At 33.9% G+C, this 13849-nt stretch overlaps 1 protein-coding gene across 1 annotated transcript; it reads left to right on the top strand.

The window, feature by feature from the left end:
- The first annotated feature begins 3420 nt into the window (after positions 1-3420).
- On the top strand, positions 3421-11500 carry LOC123551502 (uncharacterized). The gene is made up of 2 exons (XM_053540973.1): positions 3421-4750; positions 9317-11500. The coding sequence occupies exons 1-2, from the start codon at positions 4330-4332 to the stop codon at positions 9577-9579; spliced, it is 684 nt and encodes a 227-aa protein (XP_053396948.1). The 5' UTR covers positions 3421-4329; the 3' UTR covers positions 9580-11500.
- Positions 11501-13849: the final 2349 nt, after the last annotated feature.

The raw sequence follows: 13849 nt of genomic DNA, 5'->3' as shown, positions 1-13849 counted from the left end.
TTCACCTTCATAATTTACTCAAGAGGGGCATATGCATCTAAGTTATCAGATAGCGAAGGGTCATGAACAGACTTAATCTAACCGAGTCTGCTGTAAATTTGCTTGGTTGCAATCTATACTTAGAAAAGATCTTTTTATATGTATTTATTCCCGGGACAATATCAAATATGTCCATTAGTAAATCAGTTACTGGTTTTCACGAACATATACTTTATCTAAAGTTTTTTTTTTTCTCAAAATTTTCTTTGTATTATACTGTCATGATAAAATTTGATTTTGAATATAAATGCAAATGTCATTAAAGTAGTAAAATGAAATTACTCAACATGTCTAAAAGTAATGTTTTACATATTGATACAATGCTTAATGACTTCATAGACAGAGTCTTGAAGCAGACAATTATCTGTATTACGTTATCAAATTGTTTTGATATTTGAAATGAAACTTTTGAATTGTTTATCATTATCCAGCATATACATCATGTATTTCTAAAGTAATGTTCAATCTGAACCATTTAAAATGATTGATCGGGTCACAAAGTCACAAAAAAGATTGGTGTGTTCTGTAACAAGATTGCATACCTAGTTACAGCCATGTTTATTTGTCCAAGATAATGAAACGTAATATAAATACCGCACTGACTAGACATATCATACTCGACGCAAAATGTCTTTTGTATATTTGTGGACAACTGTGTGAGCAGCAGGCAGCTTGCCATTGCAATATTACCTCACTGAAGTAACACTTCCATTCTACTTAATACTATCTAGATATTTTACAATCTTAATATCTTTGAAAATACCTCGAATAGAAAATATATAATTTCTAGAAACCTTTTAACCTTTTTCCATTTATAATGCATTTTCGTTTTATTCGATGTTTTCTATATAGAATTAAGTAGATCTTCAAACAATTGATCGGTCAGAAACAATATACCATTCCCCTTTCATTACTAAATGTTTCTTTGAATGTATCTTTTCTCTTTAACTCCGATGTGGAAAAGTTGGCAGTTACTTGCGGCGAATAGGTTTGTATTGGTAGAGAATACAGAACCACTTGTTAGGTCAACTGCCCGCCGTAACTTAACTGAAATGCTGTTGAATAAATGCTGCTAAAGCCAATACAAAGAAACAAAGATGCATTTTTACAGTCAAATGTTGAACCGGCTATAACTTGCTGAAACGTTTACGTTCCAACCAGACAACTTGACAACAGAGTTAATGTGTGTTGTTTTAAGGATGATAAATCTGCAGCAGCTACCAGTAACTGATTATTAGCTTTCCTCAGGATTGACAAAACAATCAAATGAGAAATAGAATATATCAAGAAGATAAATTGTTTGTTTCAAACAGAATGACCAAGAAATTAGATGTAGTTCATTGTTAAGGATAACAATCTACCGTTTTGTTTGCGCTGCAGAGCAACGGAGATTGCTTTTTACATCAACATTTTATGTAAAGCTTAACCTTTAGCCTGTTGGCTGCAATTGGTTTTGCCTTTGCGACCAGTGCAGACGTGCAGGCTGATCATGGTCTGCACTGTTCTCTATTCAGTCAGTAAATTTTCAGTGAAAATCCCTTTAAATAATAAGTGGTTCTGCCAAAATTGAATGATGGATCAGTCCATGTTACAAATTAAGCAGGGTAAAGTTTAATATTGACTTTGGCAATAACACTTAAGAAATCTACTAACGCAAGTCTTAGATGTTTGCCAGTATTATAGTAATAACTTATTTAAACCACAAAAGATATTGGTAATAAGATGTCAAAATTTCAGCAAGATTCAATTTTGCCATTATATAGTCTTATACAATGTGTTTTAAAGCTCTTAAAATGTACATGACATACATATATAATAAGCTTAGATTGTGTTTGTGTAGAAAAAAAAACGCTTATTCATTTCATGTTGAAGTAGGCGTTAATGCATTCTGTTTGTAAGACATTTTATTGATGTCAAAGTACGTGGATATGCAGAATTGTTTATCTATGTAGGACATACTGTACGTGTTTATAGAGTTTTAGTTCCTATGACAACATTAAGGACAAATGCCCGCTTCCGGTATGGGACTAGTCTTATTTGATTGTCATATTAAATTTGTCAAACTCTACTATAATTGCTATAAAAGAGGCATAAAATCTTTTAAACATCAGATTGTTTATGCAATTAATTATAACAAATTATATCATATAATGCATGCAATGTAAGAAAACACATTTATAAGCTTCATTACAAATAACCTACCATCTATAAGTCAGGTTTCATGACAAAAATGTTCTTCAAACGTTAACAAATGATCTAGATAGGGAAATATGGAAATGTATAATTAGTGTAGTGACATCAAGTTCATGACAGAAAACAGAAAAAAAACAATAAATTGACTTTTATAGAAAACATGGACAGGATTAGGACTGACAAACGATGTTCACGCAACGTTATCTGTCTACAGCTTGTTTCCCGTGTATAAAGAGGATTTATAGCAAGTCACTGCCACTAAAAATAGTTGTGCCCGCTGAATTAACGCAGAAGTTTTTTTTCTGCATGGTTATAATTTTTTTTAGATAAGCTCCCTTATTTAACAGGAGATCTTATTATAAACTTTTATCTAAATAAATGCAGGTCGCATTCCGGCCACTTATTTGTTCATGTTGTACATTCCCAATTCTTGCTTTACACGGATCGTAGTCGAGGAATACTTTCATGTAAAGCACACAGATATATATACAGCAAATGTTTCACCGATAAATGTAAATATAATCTGGAAAGTAGATCCCTCAGAAGCACCGAGAACAATCCAAACAGTGAAAATGGCAGACTCAATTTGATTTAGTCTGTTCATGAGCAGTAATGGAAAATGCAACACTGCCCATGCCCCCTAACACTTTCCTCTGAGGCACGGACTTTATTCTTGTATGCGACTTTCTGTCAAAGTTTGGTGGTCGACATGAACAAGTTGTAGACGTGAGGTAAAAAAGTGCAGAGTTTGTGCGAAATTTAATTTTATAACCATGATGACAATATTTTATGTTTCAAATTTACTATTTCTAGTGCTTAAAGAACTAACTTTATAACAATAGCAAAGGTGAAGTAAGATCAGAAAGTATATCATAATTTAACGGCAGGTGAGCTGTTTTAGCTAACTTCCTGGTTTTATGACTTTAGGGATCTACTTTCCAGATTATATTTACTGTACTTGTTACTGGATTTTCAAAGCCACATTTCTTCTAAATCTTTCTACTACATATTCTATTTGTTGCGTGCCATGGCTCTGGCCGTGTTTACTGTGCTATGTGCTTCCGGGAAATCTACCCTTACCTTTTAAAATATTTTTGTAATGGAGTTTCAACGTATCAAAAACCTTCATATATTCGCTACATTTATGGCTTACTTATTCATTTGTTTAATACGGTGTAAATAGAATGATCACAAAGATAAGCATTTCTCTAGATTTAAATACAAAATTAGATTTTAAATAACGAAAAAGTAACACAGCAACTCCCCTAACACACGTTCTCTTTAGTTTTGCAGTGGAGCGTAGAGGATAGATTTACACGTCTACATCGGGGACTCTCATCATGTGTTATTTGGATATCACATTAGCATAAGGGGAATTCCTTTATATCATAAACAAGTTTGAAAAAGAAAATAGAACATTTTTGAAATCATGAAAACATTACAATTTTTTAATACAGTACTTGTTTTCAGTATCTTAACAAGTAAAACAGCTGATGCTGTTTTACCGGTGTTGCCGATCCTAGGGACAGCAATGGATGTAATATCGTTTGGATTAGATGTTCACTCCTTTTTTGACTCTATCTTAGGAGATGATGAAACAAAGAGTACCCCGGCACCTGTAGATTATGACAGGATAATTAACAGAATTTCTGAGAGAATAGAAATGTCAACAGAAACCATTGTTTTTAAAATTGAGCTGCAGTCGTATATCTCGGAATTACGTAACGTTGCTCTTACTGTCAAACAACTTCTTGCAGAGATGGAGGACATTATCAAAGCTAAAAGTAAAGACACAAGAGAAGAGTTTCAGAGACGATTTCGCGATAATTTTGCGAGGCATAAAACTGAAATGTATAAAGTTAAAACCCTGTTAACGTTCAGCGTCGACGTATCGGGAATATCAAGTACATTGCTGTCACTCATTGCCAACGAATTTAAATGCGGGATAACTAGCCTAGAGGAGTTTCAAAATTACTATATGACACTGGTTTCGGATGTAGTAGCATTGGCTTATTAAATGAAAGACTCTCAGAGAAAAGTCTTTATAATCAAACTCTTTCTTCTTGGCAAACGGCAATAGAATCTCTTTTTGATGACATGAAAGTACAGAAAAACGAATGTAAAGGAAAATTCTTTGAATTAGTAACGGAAGACTTCAGTCTCATCAATGACCCCTCGAAACTTTTTGAAAATAACCAAAATAGATACCCGTACCGTGAAACAGACGTTCTATATCTCAGCGAAAGTTATTGTGTGTGGAGTCTAAAGGCTTATGATAAAATATTAAAGAAGGTGAAAGACAATACTATGACTTTTGTTTTAATAAGTGGTGAGGAGAATGCGCAATCTATAACATCAGAGCAGTTTCAGAAAATTGTATCAGAGGCAAAATTTGGGAACTGTATTGACGATATCGGCAACATCGTATCTTTCTTTGATGTTTTAGGCAAAGATCTAGTCTTTTGGCTAATGTATCCGCAAGAACAGGCCGCCGGTTTCCAGATTTTTCTCGATCAAAGTAAGTTGTCATGACCTGTTTACAAGACTTCGATTTTTATGTGATAAGTTAGTGTCAGTTAGGTAAAAAAGTAATATACACTGGAACTAGATTTTGACTAGTTTACCAAAAAAAAAATAATAAAGGCCAAGGTTTACTTGTTGTTACAAAGAAAACAAATACCTTCAATAAAAACAATATTGCTACCTTGAATTTTACTGTTTTCCGTCTGATCATAACCTTTTGTCATGTAATACTAAACCAATATTTCATGGAATACCTGTATAGTATACATATATACATACAATTGAGAACCAATATTTCATGGAATACCTGTATAGTCTACAAACATACATACAATTGTGAACTTAAGATTACGGTGAGGGATACGTATATACTGCCACACATTGGGCCTGTGTGAAAAACCGAACAGACATTTAGATAACAAAATGGCTTTTGTTTGACTATACCACTGTTTGCACAAACATTCATCGTATCAACACCATATATCCCTTGCAAGACCTTGAACATAGGTTAAATGTTTGTATCACAGTGAGAGATCACCAATGTTAGATCATTTGTTTCTGGTCTATACCTTTGTTATATACAACTGGATATTCAAATACATTCACCAGAATAACAATGTGTCGACAGCGAGCTAAAAAGTCAAGATCACAAATGAAACGTCCCTGTTCCTATCCGTTATATATGGATAGGTATTTATTTAACAGGATTCATTTAACGGGGCACGTGTATAGGTATTTATTTCATAGGCTACAAATATTCGTCGTGACTAATGATATTTGTTTCTCATGTTAAATACTCTTCATCAGAAAGGAGATGTTGTATTGCCGAGCAGTCTTCCTTCACTTTCTCAGGGTTGTAAAATTTTGTCTTAAGAAGAGTCGAAATATAAACTATCGAATATTATTTAACAATTATATGTATTTTTCTCCTACATGTTAAAGAAATGTAATTTTACGCCGAGTAACCTATATTCGTATTTAAAATGTTTCAAATTACAGCAGTCTTTAGAAAATATTTCAGGCATGAACTATTCAGCCGCTGTAATATTGATCACAACCAAGGTTTTATGCAAAAAAAAAAGAGAACATTACATTTTCAACACTCGTGTATGATGTTTCAATGTAAACCCTCTAGATTTATCCTGTATTTTGACAAAATAATTATATGACATTGAAATTCATACGTTCTGGTATACTAAACATAAGTGTCATAGGAACGACTAAGCTGATCGTTTCAGTAAACGATTCAGTGGGCATAATTTATGTTAATGGGAAAAGGAAAAGCATACCCTCTGATTTTATTTTTGCATTTAATTTTGTACATAACCGAGTGGTAAAATAGTTAATCATGCTATAGTCGGTGAATGTCAGACCAATCTAACTTTAAAATCAGATTTCACTAAAGCTATTATGGCGGGCATGAAAAGAGTTTTTTATCTCTTTAATATGACTGATCTCTAAAAATACCTTTTGTGTATATCTTACAGTCTTCCCGTAGAATGACTCAATGTTTGGACTATTTCTGGTCATTTGGAATCGTGGTGGTCATTGTAGTAGAGTTTCTCTTTAGTCGGTGCTAGACACGGACTGCGCCTGGAAGTATTGCACTTTTTATTGTGCCCCCCATGAGTGGTGGGGGCATATAGATTTGGTATTGTCTGTGCGTCCGTCCGTCCGTCCGTCCGTGCGTCAGTCCGTCCTTCCGTCCGAAGTTCGTGACGCGCCTAGCTCAAAAAGTATTTTGATATAAATTGATGAAACCTTGCATGAGTCTTTATCATGATATGAACTTGCGCACCTCCTATTTTTCTTCTGGCTCTGCCCCCTATTTTAGAGTTATGGCCCCTGAAATAGTCAAAAATGCACATTTTCACCTTGTGACACGCCTAGCTCAAAAAGTGTTTGATATAAATTCATGAAACCTTGCATGAGTCTTAATCATGACGTAAACTTGCGCACCTCCTATTTTTATCTGGCTCCGTCCCCTATTTTTAGAGTTATGGCCCCTGAAATAGTCAAATATGCACATGTTCACATTGTGACACGCCTAGCTCAAAAAGTATTTGATATAGATTCATGAAACCTTGCAGGAGTCTTAACCATGATGAGAACTTGCGCACCTCCTATTTTTCATTTGGGTCCGCCCCCTACTTTTAGAGTTATGGCCCCTGAAATAGTCAAAAATGCGCATTTTCATCTTGTGACACGCCTAGCTCAAAAAGTATTTGATATAGATTCTTGAAACCTTGCATGAGTCTTAATCATGATGTGAACTTGCGCACCTCCTATTTTTCATTTTGATTCGCCCCCAATTTTCAGAGTTATGACCCTTGAAATAGTCAAAAATGCACAATTTCACCTTGTGACACGCCTAGCTCTAAAAGTATTTGATATGGATTCATGAAACCGTGCATGAGTCTTAATCATGATGTGAACTTGCGCACCTCCTATTTTTCGTCTGGCTCCGCCCGCCCCCCTATTTTTAGAGTTATGGCCCCTGAAATAGTCAAAAATGCACATTTTCACCTTTTGACGCGCCTAGCTCAAAAAGTATGTCATATAAATTGATAAAACCTTGCATGAGTCTTTATCATGATATGAACTTGCGCACTTTCTGCCCCTCATTATCAGAGTTATGACCCCTGAAATAGTCAATTATGCACATTTTCACCTTGTGACATGCCTAGTTCAAAAAGCATTTAATATAAATGGTTGAAAACTTGCATAAGTCTTTATCATGAAATAAACTTGCACATCTCTTATATTCTTGGCTGGCTCTATCTCCTATTTTTAAAGTTATGGCCCCTGAAATTGTAAAAGATGCACATTTTTACCTAATTATGTGCCCAGCTCAAAAAAATATTTGATGTAAATTCATGAAACCTTGCTCGAGTCTTTATCATGATGTGGCCTTGCCCACTTGGCATTCTTCTTGAGAATCTTAGTGGTAATTACAGAGTTATAGCCCTTGAAATAGCCAAAATAGTGGAGTTTTTGTTTGTGATGCTCATAGCTCAAAAAGTATATGGCCTAGAATAACGAATTCTTTTCATAAAATGTTTGTTGAGGCTATACCCCATTAAGACTGCAAACATTTGAATTATTGCCCCTTATTTGTAACAAATGTACCAGTGGGGGACACACTCTGTGTCCTACAGACATTGTAGTTATATCATATGATGAATGAGTGCATTCAAACCAATTCTATTATTATGCTTTGTTTCGTTTTATGCTTCTAAATTATTGCACTATCGGACTGGTCGTGATTTATAAGTTGCTTCAAATTATTTGTCAGATATTAAAAGTCATGATAATAAATGAACAAAAAATAAACCAGTTGTTTGCTTCAGACACGAGAAAGGCCTGAACATTCTAGGGATTGATTTGTATGGTACATTTCGAGATCACCCGAGAAATGAAAAAGGGACAAGCATTACTTTACACTGTACAAGCTTAATATAAACAATAACGATTTTAAAACTTGAAAGCTTGTGGGTACCAGTAACTTGCGCATATTTTCTTAGCTAATCAAGCTCTTATGCATAGGAAATTATGGCCCAGTCATATTAAGTGCGAGCGTGGGTGTGCGGAAATGTTTGCGTGCGTGCGTGCGTGCGTGCGTTCTGATTTAGCGTCTTTTTCAACAATTAACGACAACGTCTGCTTGTAGCAGTAAGCACAATGACCAACATTACGGTGCTGCTTCACTGAACACCACGCCGTTCACACGTAACACGATACCCCACTAAGTATTAGGATGACCAGTTTTAGAGCTACATGTATCCTGGTAATGCTGGAAGCCATGTGATGACATGCTAGTACCATTTTTTCACGTCTTTAGTATGGCATGTCAAGGGAGCTAACCGGCGACCTCTTCAAATAAGCTGCCGAAGCGCTTGGGAAAAACGTTTTTTGTTGTGTTTTTTTTTTTTTTCGAATTGAAAGATGCATGTATATACGAACTTATTTTCAAATTGCTATCACCTGTTACAGCATTGGAAGAATATTTCATATGTAACGGGTTTGCAGTATTCACAAAGCCTTAAAACAAAATAATAAGTCAGGTAGTCTATTGTGAAGCCATTTGTGCAAAACTTTTTGTATTATAAAACGTGTAAATAACACTTGAAAAAATATCGAAACTGTAAAAAGCGTAAACATAATCATTGCAACAAGTTTTATATGAAATTATCGCAACAACAGCTTTATGCAAAGCAATCAGTTACGAAATGTTAGAAAATGATTTCCTCATTGCGAAAGCTAATCTGACGTTTGTATAATACTTCAACGCGGCGAAATGTGACATGTCTTTGCGATTTCAAAGTCAAATTTAAACTGTTAATCTGTTTTCTTGTTGTCCGCTGGGAGAATGGTTGTTTCGCCGAAGGGGTACTAAGCTATTTTAAACGACTTATTTAGAGAAGGAATCAGCAAAAGATCCGTGTAAATATTACCCATTTGACAGGTGCGCATGATGTCCGTACCTATATTTGTACATTGTTTAATGTAAATATACAATGACATGTTTTTTTTGTTAAAACGAATGAACTCATTATTTCAGATTCAACTGCGAGTACAATAACCACTGAATCAGACGGCACCAAATACACGACAATTGTTTACCTACGTGCGCAGGAACACGGTACCAATTCGACCCTCACTGCTACTGATTTTGATGTAAAATTTCATGAAGAGGCTGTGTCAGTTGATGAATCGTCTGGTCTAAAGGCATGGCAGCTAGGCGTTATAATCGGAGGTTCAGTTCTTGTGGTCATAATTTTAATTGTAATTCTTTGCAAATGCTGTTGTCGTCGTCGATATTAACTTTATGGCTTAAAATTGTCATATTTGAGACGTTATTAACAATTTATGAAATGTTTTATTAAACAGGTTATGAACCCAGCTCCGATGTTTAGCTCCTATCGTGGCGGTGATAGAAAATAGCAATGTTTTGGATACCTGACTTTGGTGCAAATTTGCTTGTTCATATCATGCTTAAATAACAAAAAAGTGGAATGCGAATAAATAGAGACACATTTATTCCTCGCAGTTTGCATTCTAGCTCCTTTCATCGTAATTGGAATGTACATTACTTTTTAATGGTCCCTTTTTATTTTATAGCCGTCATTCTATCACATATCTAATATGCTTTTGATGTATAACTGACAGTGTGTTATCATTATAATTCCATGCATATAAAGAATTATATGAGATATATATTTCACCGAGTGGTTTGAAAATACAATACTTTCACGTAGCGTGATGTAAGATATAGAATTTTTTTTTGTTTCAGTGTGATAAAGAAATTTTTATATACCTATATAAAATCTGTAAAAAAAATCGACTTGTATTTCGCAATTGAATATAGACAGGCAGACAAAAATTAGTATTGTACCTTTTAAATTCCACTTTGTATCTTTTGTATTGTATGCTGCCGGACTACTTTCATTTATATGCATGTCCCTGGCACAGTTCTATAAATAGCGCACACAAAACTTTCACTTAGTTCCATTTCAATATCGATAAACATGGAAAATTCAATAACAAAACAATAAAGGTAGAGGTATATAATAAAAGGGTCATTATAACAGTAGGTAGATCCGGGACTTTGTATTCGGCTCTCATGGATTTTGCTAGTCGGATAACACGGCGCTTACGTACCGAATACAGCATCCCAGATCGAGCTACCATTATAATAACCCTTTTCAACGAAGAAGCTGTTGTAATTGGAATGCACATTACTTTTAATGATCCCTTTTTATTTTGTATTCAGTAATTGTCATTTTATCACATACTGAAGGATTTATGTTTGTTTCAGTAGTAAGAAGATACAATATTTTCACGAGTGGCGTTATGTAAGTAATAGAAAAAATTTATTTGTTTCAGTGTGATAAAGAAATGTATCGTCACCGATAAAGGAGACGATTCAATATTATCACGAGGGCGAAGTCCCTGTTTTCTCGCGGTAACACAATTTCTTAACTTTTGTGTATGCTGTGATGTGATGAAGGAATATATTTTCTATTTTTACAAGATGCATTCAATGTACCAACACTTGTTGACTTGTGAGTATGTCATGTTATCTTTTTAAGATATAATAATTTGATATTTATCTAAGCCTGGATTGTATATAAATATAAAGATATCATTGTGTGTACATACCTTTTACTTATGTCATCTGTCGCAGGGTCGGTTCTCTTACTTCATTATTTTACGTACTTCCGGTATTGTTGTGTCCTGAGTTGTCCTCCATAGTTTACTTCTGTTTTATATGTCTTTGTCTTGTTTTTCAAATAAAGATACATAGTCCCATTTACTCGTGATACGCACCATTAAATACTACATCCATGCACTCAACACTGTTTTTTGAAACTCGTATACAAAACATCCATCCATCACTTACCAGTTGCTAGCTCATTAAATAGTTCGATAATAATAAATATTGTATTCATTTATATAGCCAGACATCACATACACGCATATATACGTTTTCCAGTGGTTTCACACCATTTTGTGTTCGAGTCATTTATTTGACTTCTACCTTTACAGGTTCTATAAGCCCACAACCATTATAGCCTCAAACACCATTGAACCCACGTACGAGCGAAAACATATCAGTTTTTTGGAGTGCAAAATGTATATTTTAGTGTGAAATGAATCTACTATGTATTATATTTTGCATACTGTAGTTGGCATGGGACTATACACATTTGGAATGCGTTTAAATAAATTATATCATATTGCCCTTCTTTGTCTGTCGTATACAAAAAAAGAATGTTACAACATCCAAATGGTAACCCAAAACAAAATCCCTCATATAGAAGAATGCACAGGCCCATCGCTCAGTGGGTCACATTTGTTTACATACATTACGTTGGCAAGACCTTGTAATTCGAACAACTGCAGTTAGCTGGCAATTTTGTTGTAACTTTAGAAGAACTTAACTCTCAAGCACACACATGTTAGGTCATTTCATCAAAATATTTAAATGAAGTTAAAGAAAATACTTGTTGGTGTCAGACATACACGCAGAGAAAATTTTGAATCTTAATTCCAATATAATACCATTCGGTTTGGCGTTATACATATATATGACATATTCATTCGTAGAGTAGACCCAATGGAAGTATAGCGAAGATATCATAGGAATTGCGGGTTACAGGCAAACTATGGGGTTATAATTTTTTGTAAAGTACTTCGTTCATGTTGCTTTGGTTATGCTTTCTTTTTATTTTGAAAGTAAGGAAAATTTTCGACAGTATGAAAAAAGATACCATTGTTGTTGCCGATGTTTTTAAAGATAATCCAATGACCAAATTTCACTAAAATATTTTATCTTCAACATCTTTTACATTTCAGATATGGTTCGAATGATTTAGTTAAGCCTTTAGTAATTTTAGTAGATATAAAGGGTTTGTATTAAATGTTCTTACCGTCTGGAGTCTTATTTCTGACATGGTTCAAATGATTTCAATAAAACATAACAGAAATGTTAACTGCTGTAGGGAAATGTAGTCTTGAAAGTTTCAGTCAAATAACGTAAAGGAAACAAAATGCATTATCCTTATATATAGAGAGGGAATTTGTACGAACCAACGGCAAGGCGCCTAGCACTGCAATAAGATTAGTGACAATGCTGCTTAATGTACAAACCTGAATTGTACTACATATAGATGCTGGTTCAGCATTTGCATGTATACTCCAACCTCGCAAATTAACGTTGACATTTTAGTGTTTTTACTGACTAGGGTATAGACAACAGACAAAAGGCAAATGCATGATTTATATATGGTAAATGCCTATAAATTTAAAATATCAGGGCAAGTAACGATAACATATAGCAGAAAATATGCCACAAAATGTGTCTTTTGGTCGTGTATCATACTGTCGCCTACTGATTAATTTTAATGTTAAGAGTGTTGCTAATGTTGTTTTGAAAGGCTTCTTTAATATTAAAAGAACTGAGTATAAGAAAAACTTCCAAAAACCAGCTGCCTATCGGGAATTTTATCCGGTTTTTGCGATGAGTCCATAACATCTGTACATTGTTCGAAAACTGAAAGCTCTATCCTGTGAACAAGCTAATATTAATGGACGAATATAAAAGTAGGCAAAAAACTCACGTCAGTTATAAAAACACATAACTTGAGATGAAACTGAAGAACTTTTGTGACCATGTCTAGTTTCAAAAATAAATATCAAAATAAATCAAACCTTCATTATTTAGAGTATATTATATAATCTTGTTTAAACTGTTCTGCTAATTTTTATAAGTTGATATAGTTTGGGAGCGACTGGTTGGGTCTTTTATTGTATATCAAAACTAATAAAAAATCTTAAAAATAATAGTTACACTCTATCGTGTTAATATTATTTAGGCTGTGATGAAAACGTTTCTCCGAAAGAGTGAAAAGAAATATCATGTATGACTTTGGACGAATTATTTATGTAGTTACCTGCATCATTTTTTAAAGAACCTAGTTTCAATCTTATTCCATCTATCAATTTCCTTGTGAACTCTAAAATATAATCAAAATAGGTTGTTGTTTTTGCTCTTTTGTTTCGGGCCCCAATCATAGGAAAATCCAATTTATTCTCCCCGTCAAACGGTTATAGGTCAGGGAACCATCCCATACTGACCTTACAATAAGTATAAATTGACTCTTCAGAATACATACAAAAGAATAATAATCGTAATGTAATTACTTTAACATTTCAGGACCCTATTTTCTAATTTTAAAATATGAAGAAAAAATAGACTGAAATCATTTCGAAAAGTAAAAAAAAGTTTGGATACATAACTTTTCCGCAAAATGTGCACAAAAATTGACTAGTTTTCATGGTGAGTTTCAGAATATCTGATTTTATATTTTTATAAATTAAATGCATTTTTACAATTGTATATGCGTGTTTTAAATGATTAAAATGCATCTTTACACCTCTGTAGCAGCATATCGTCTATAGGAGTAAATAATTTGACCAACCCTTATTTTGTGACGCCATCTTGGTTGTCCATGTCAAGTTACCTTAATAGTGAGCAAAACAAATAGTTTTCGTACATGTAAATAATGTTAGTAATTAACGATTGATATGT

The sequence above is a fragment of the Mercenaria mercenaria genome, chromosome 4 (assembly GCF_021730395.1).
Source record: "Mercenaria mercenaria strain notata chromosome 4, MADL_Memer_1, whole genome shotgun sequence".
NCBI lineage: Eukaryota > Metazoa > Mollusca > Bivalvia > Venerida > Veneridae > Mercenaria > Mercenaria mercenaria.
Note: the sequence above shows the minus strand (reverse complement) of the source record. Positions and strands in the feature narration are given on the sequence as shown.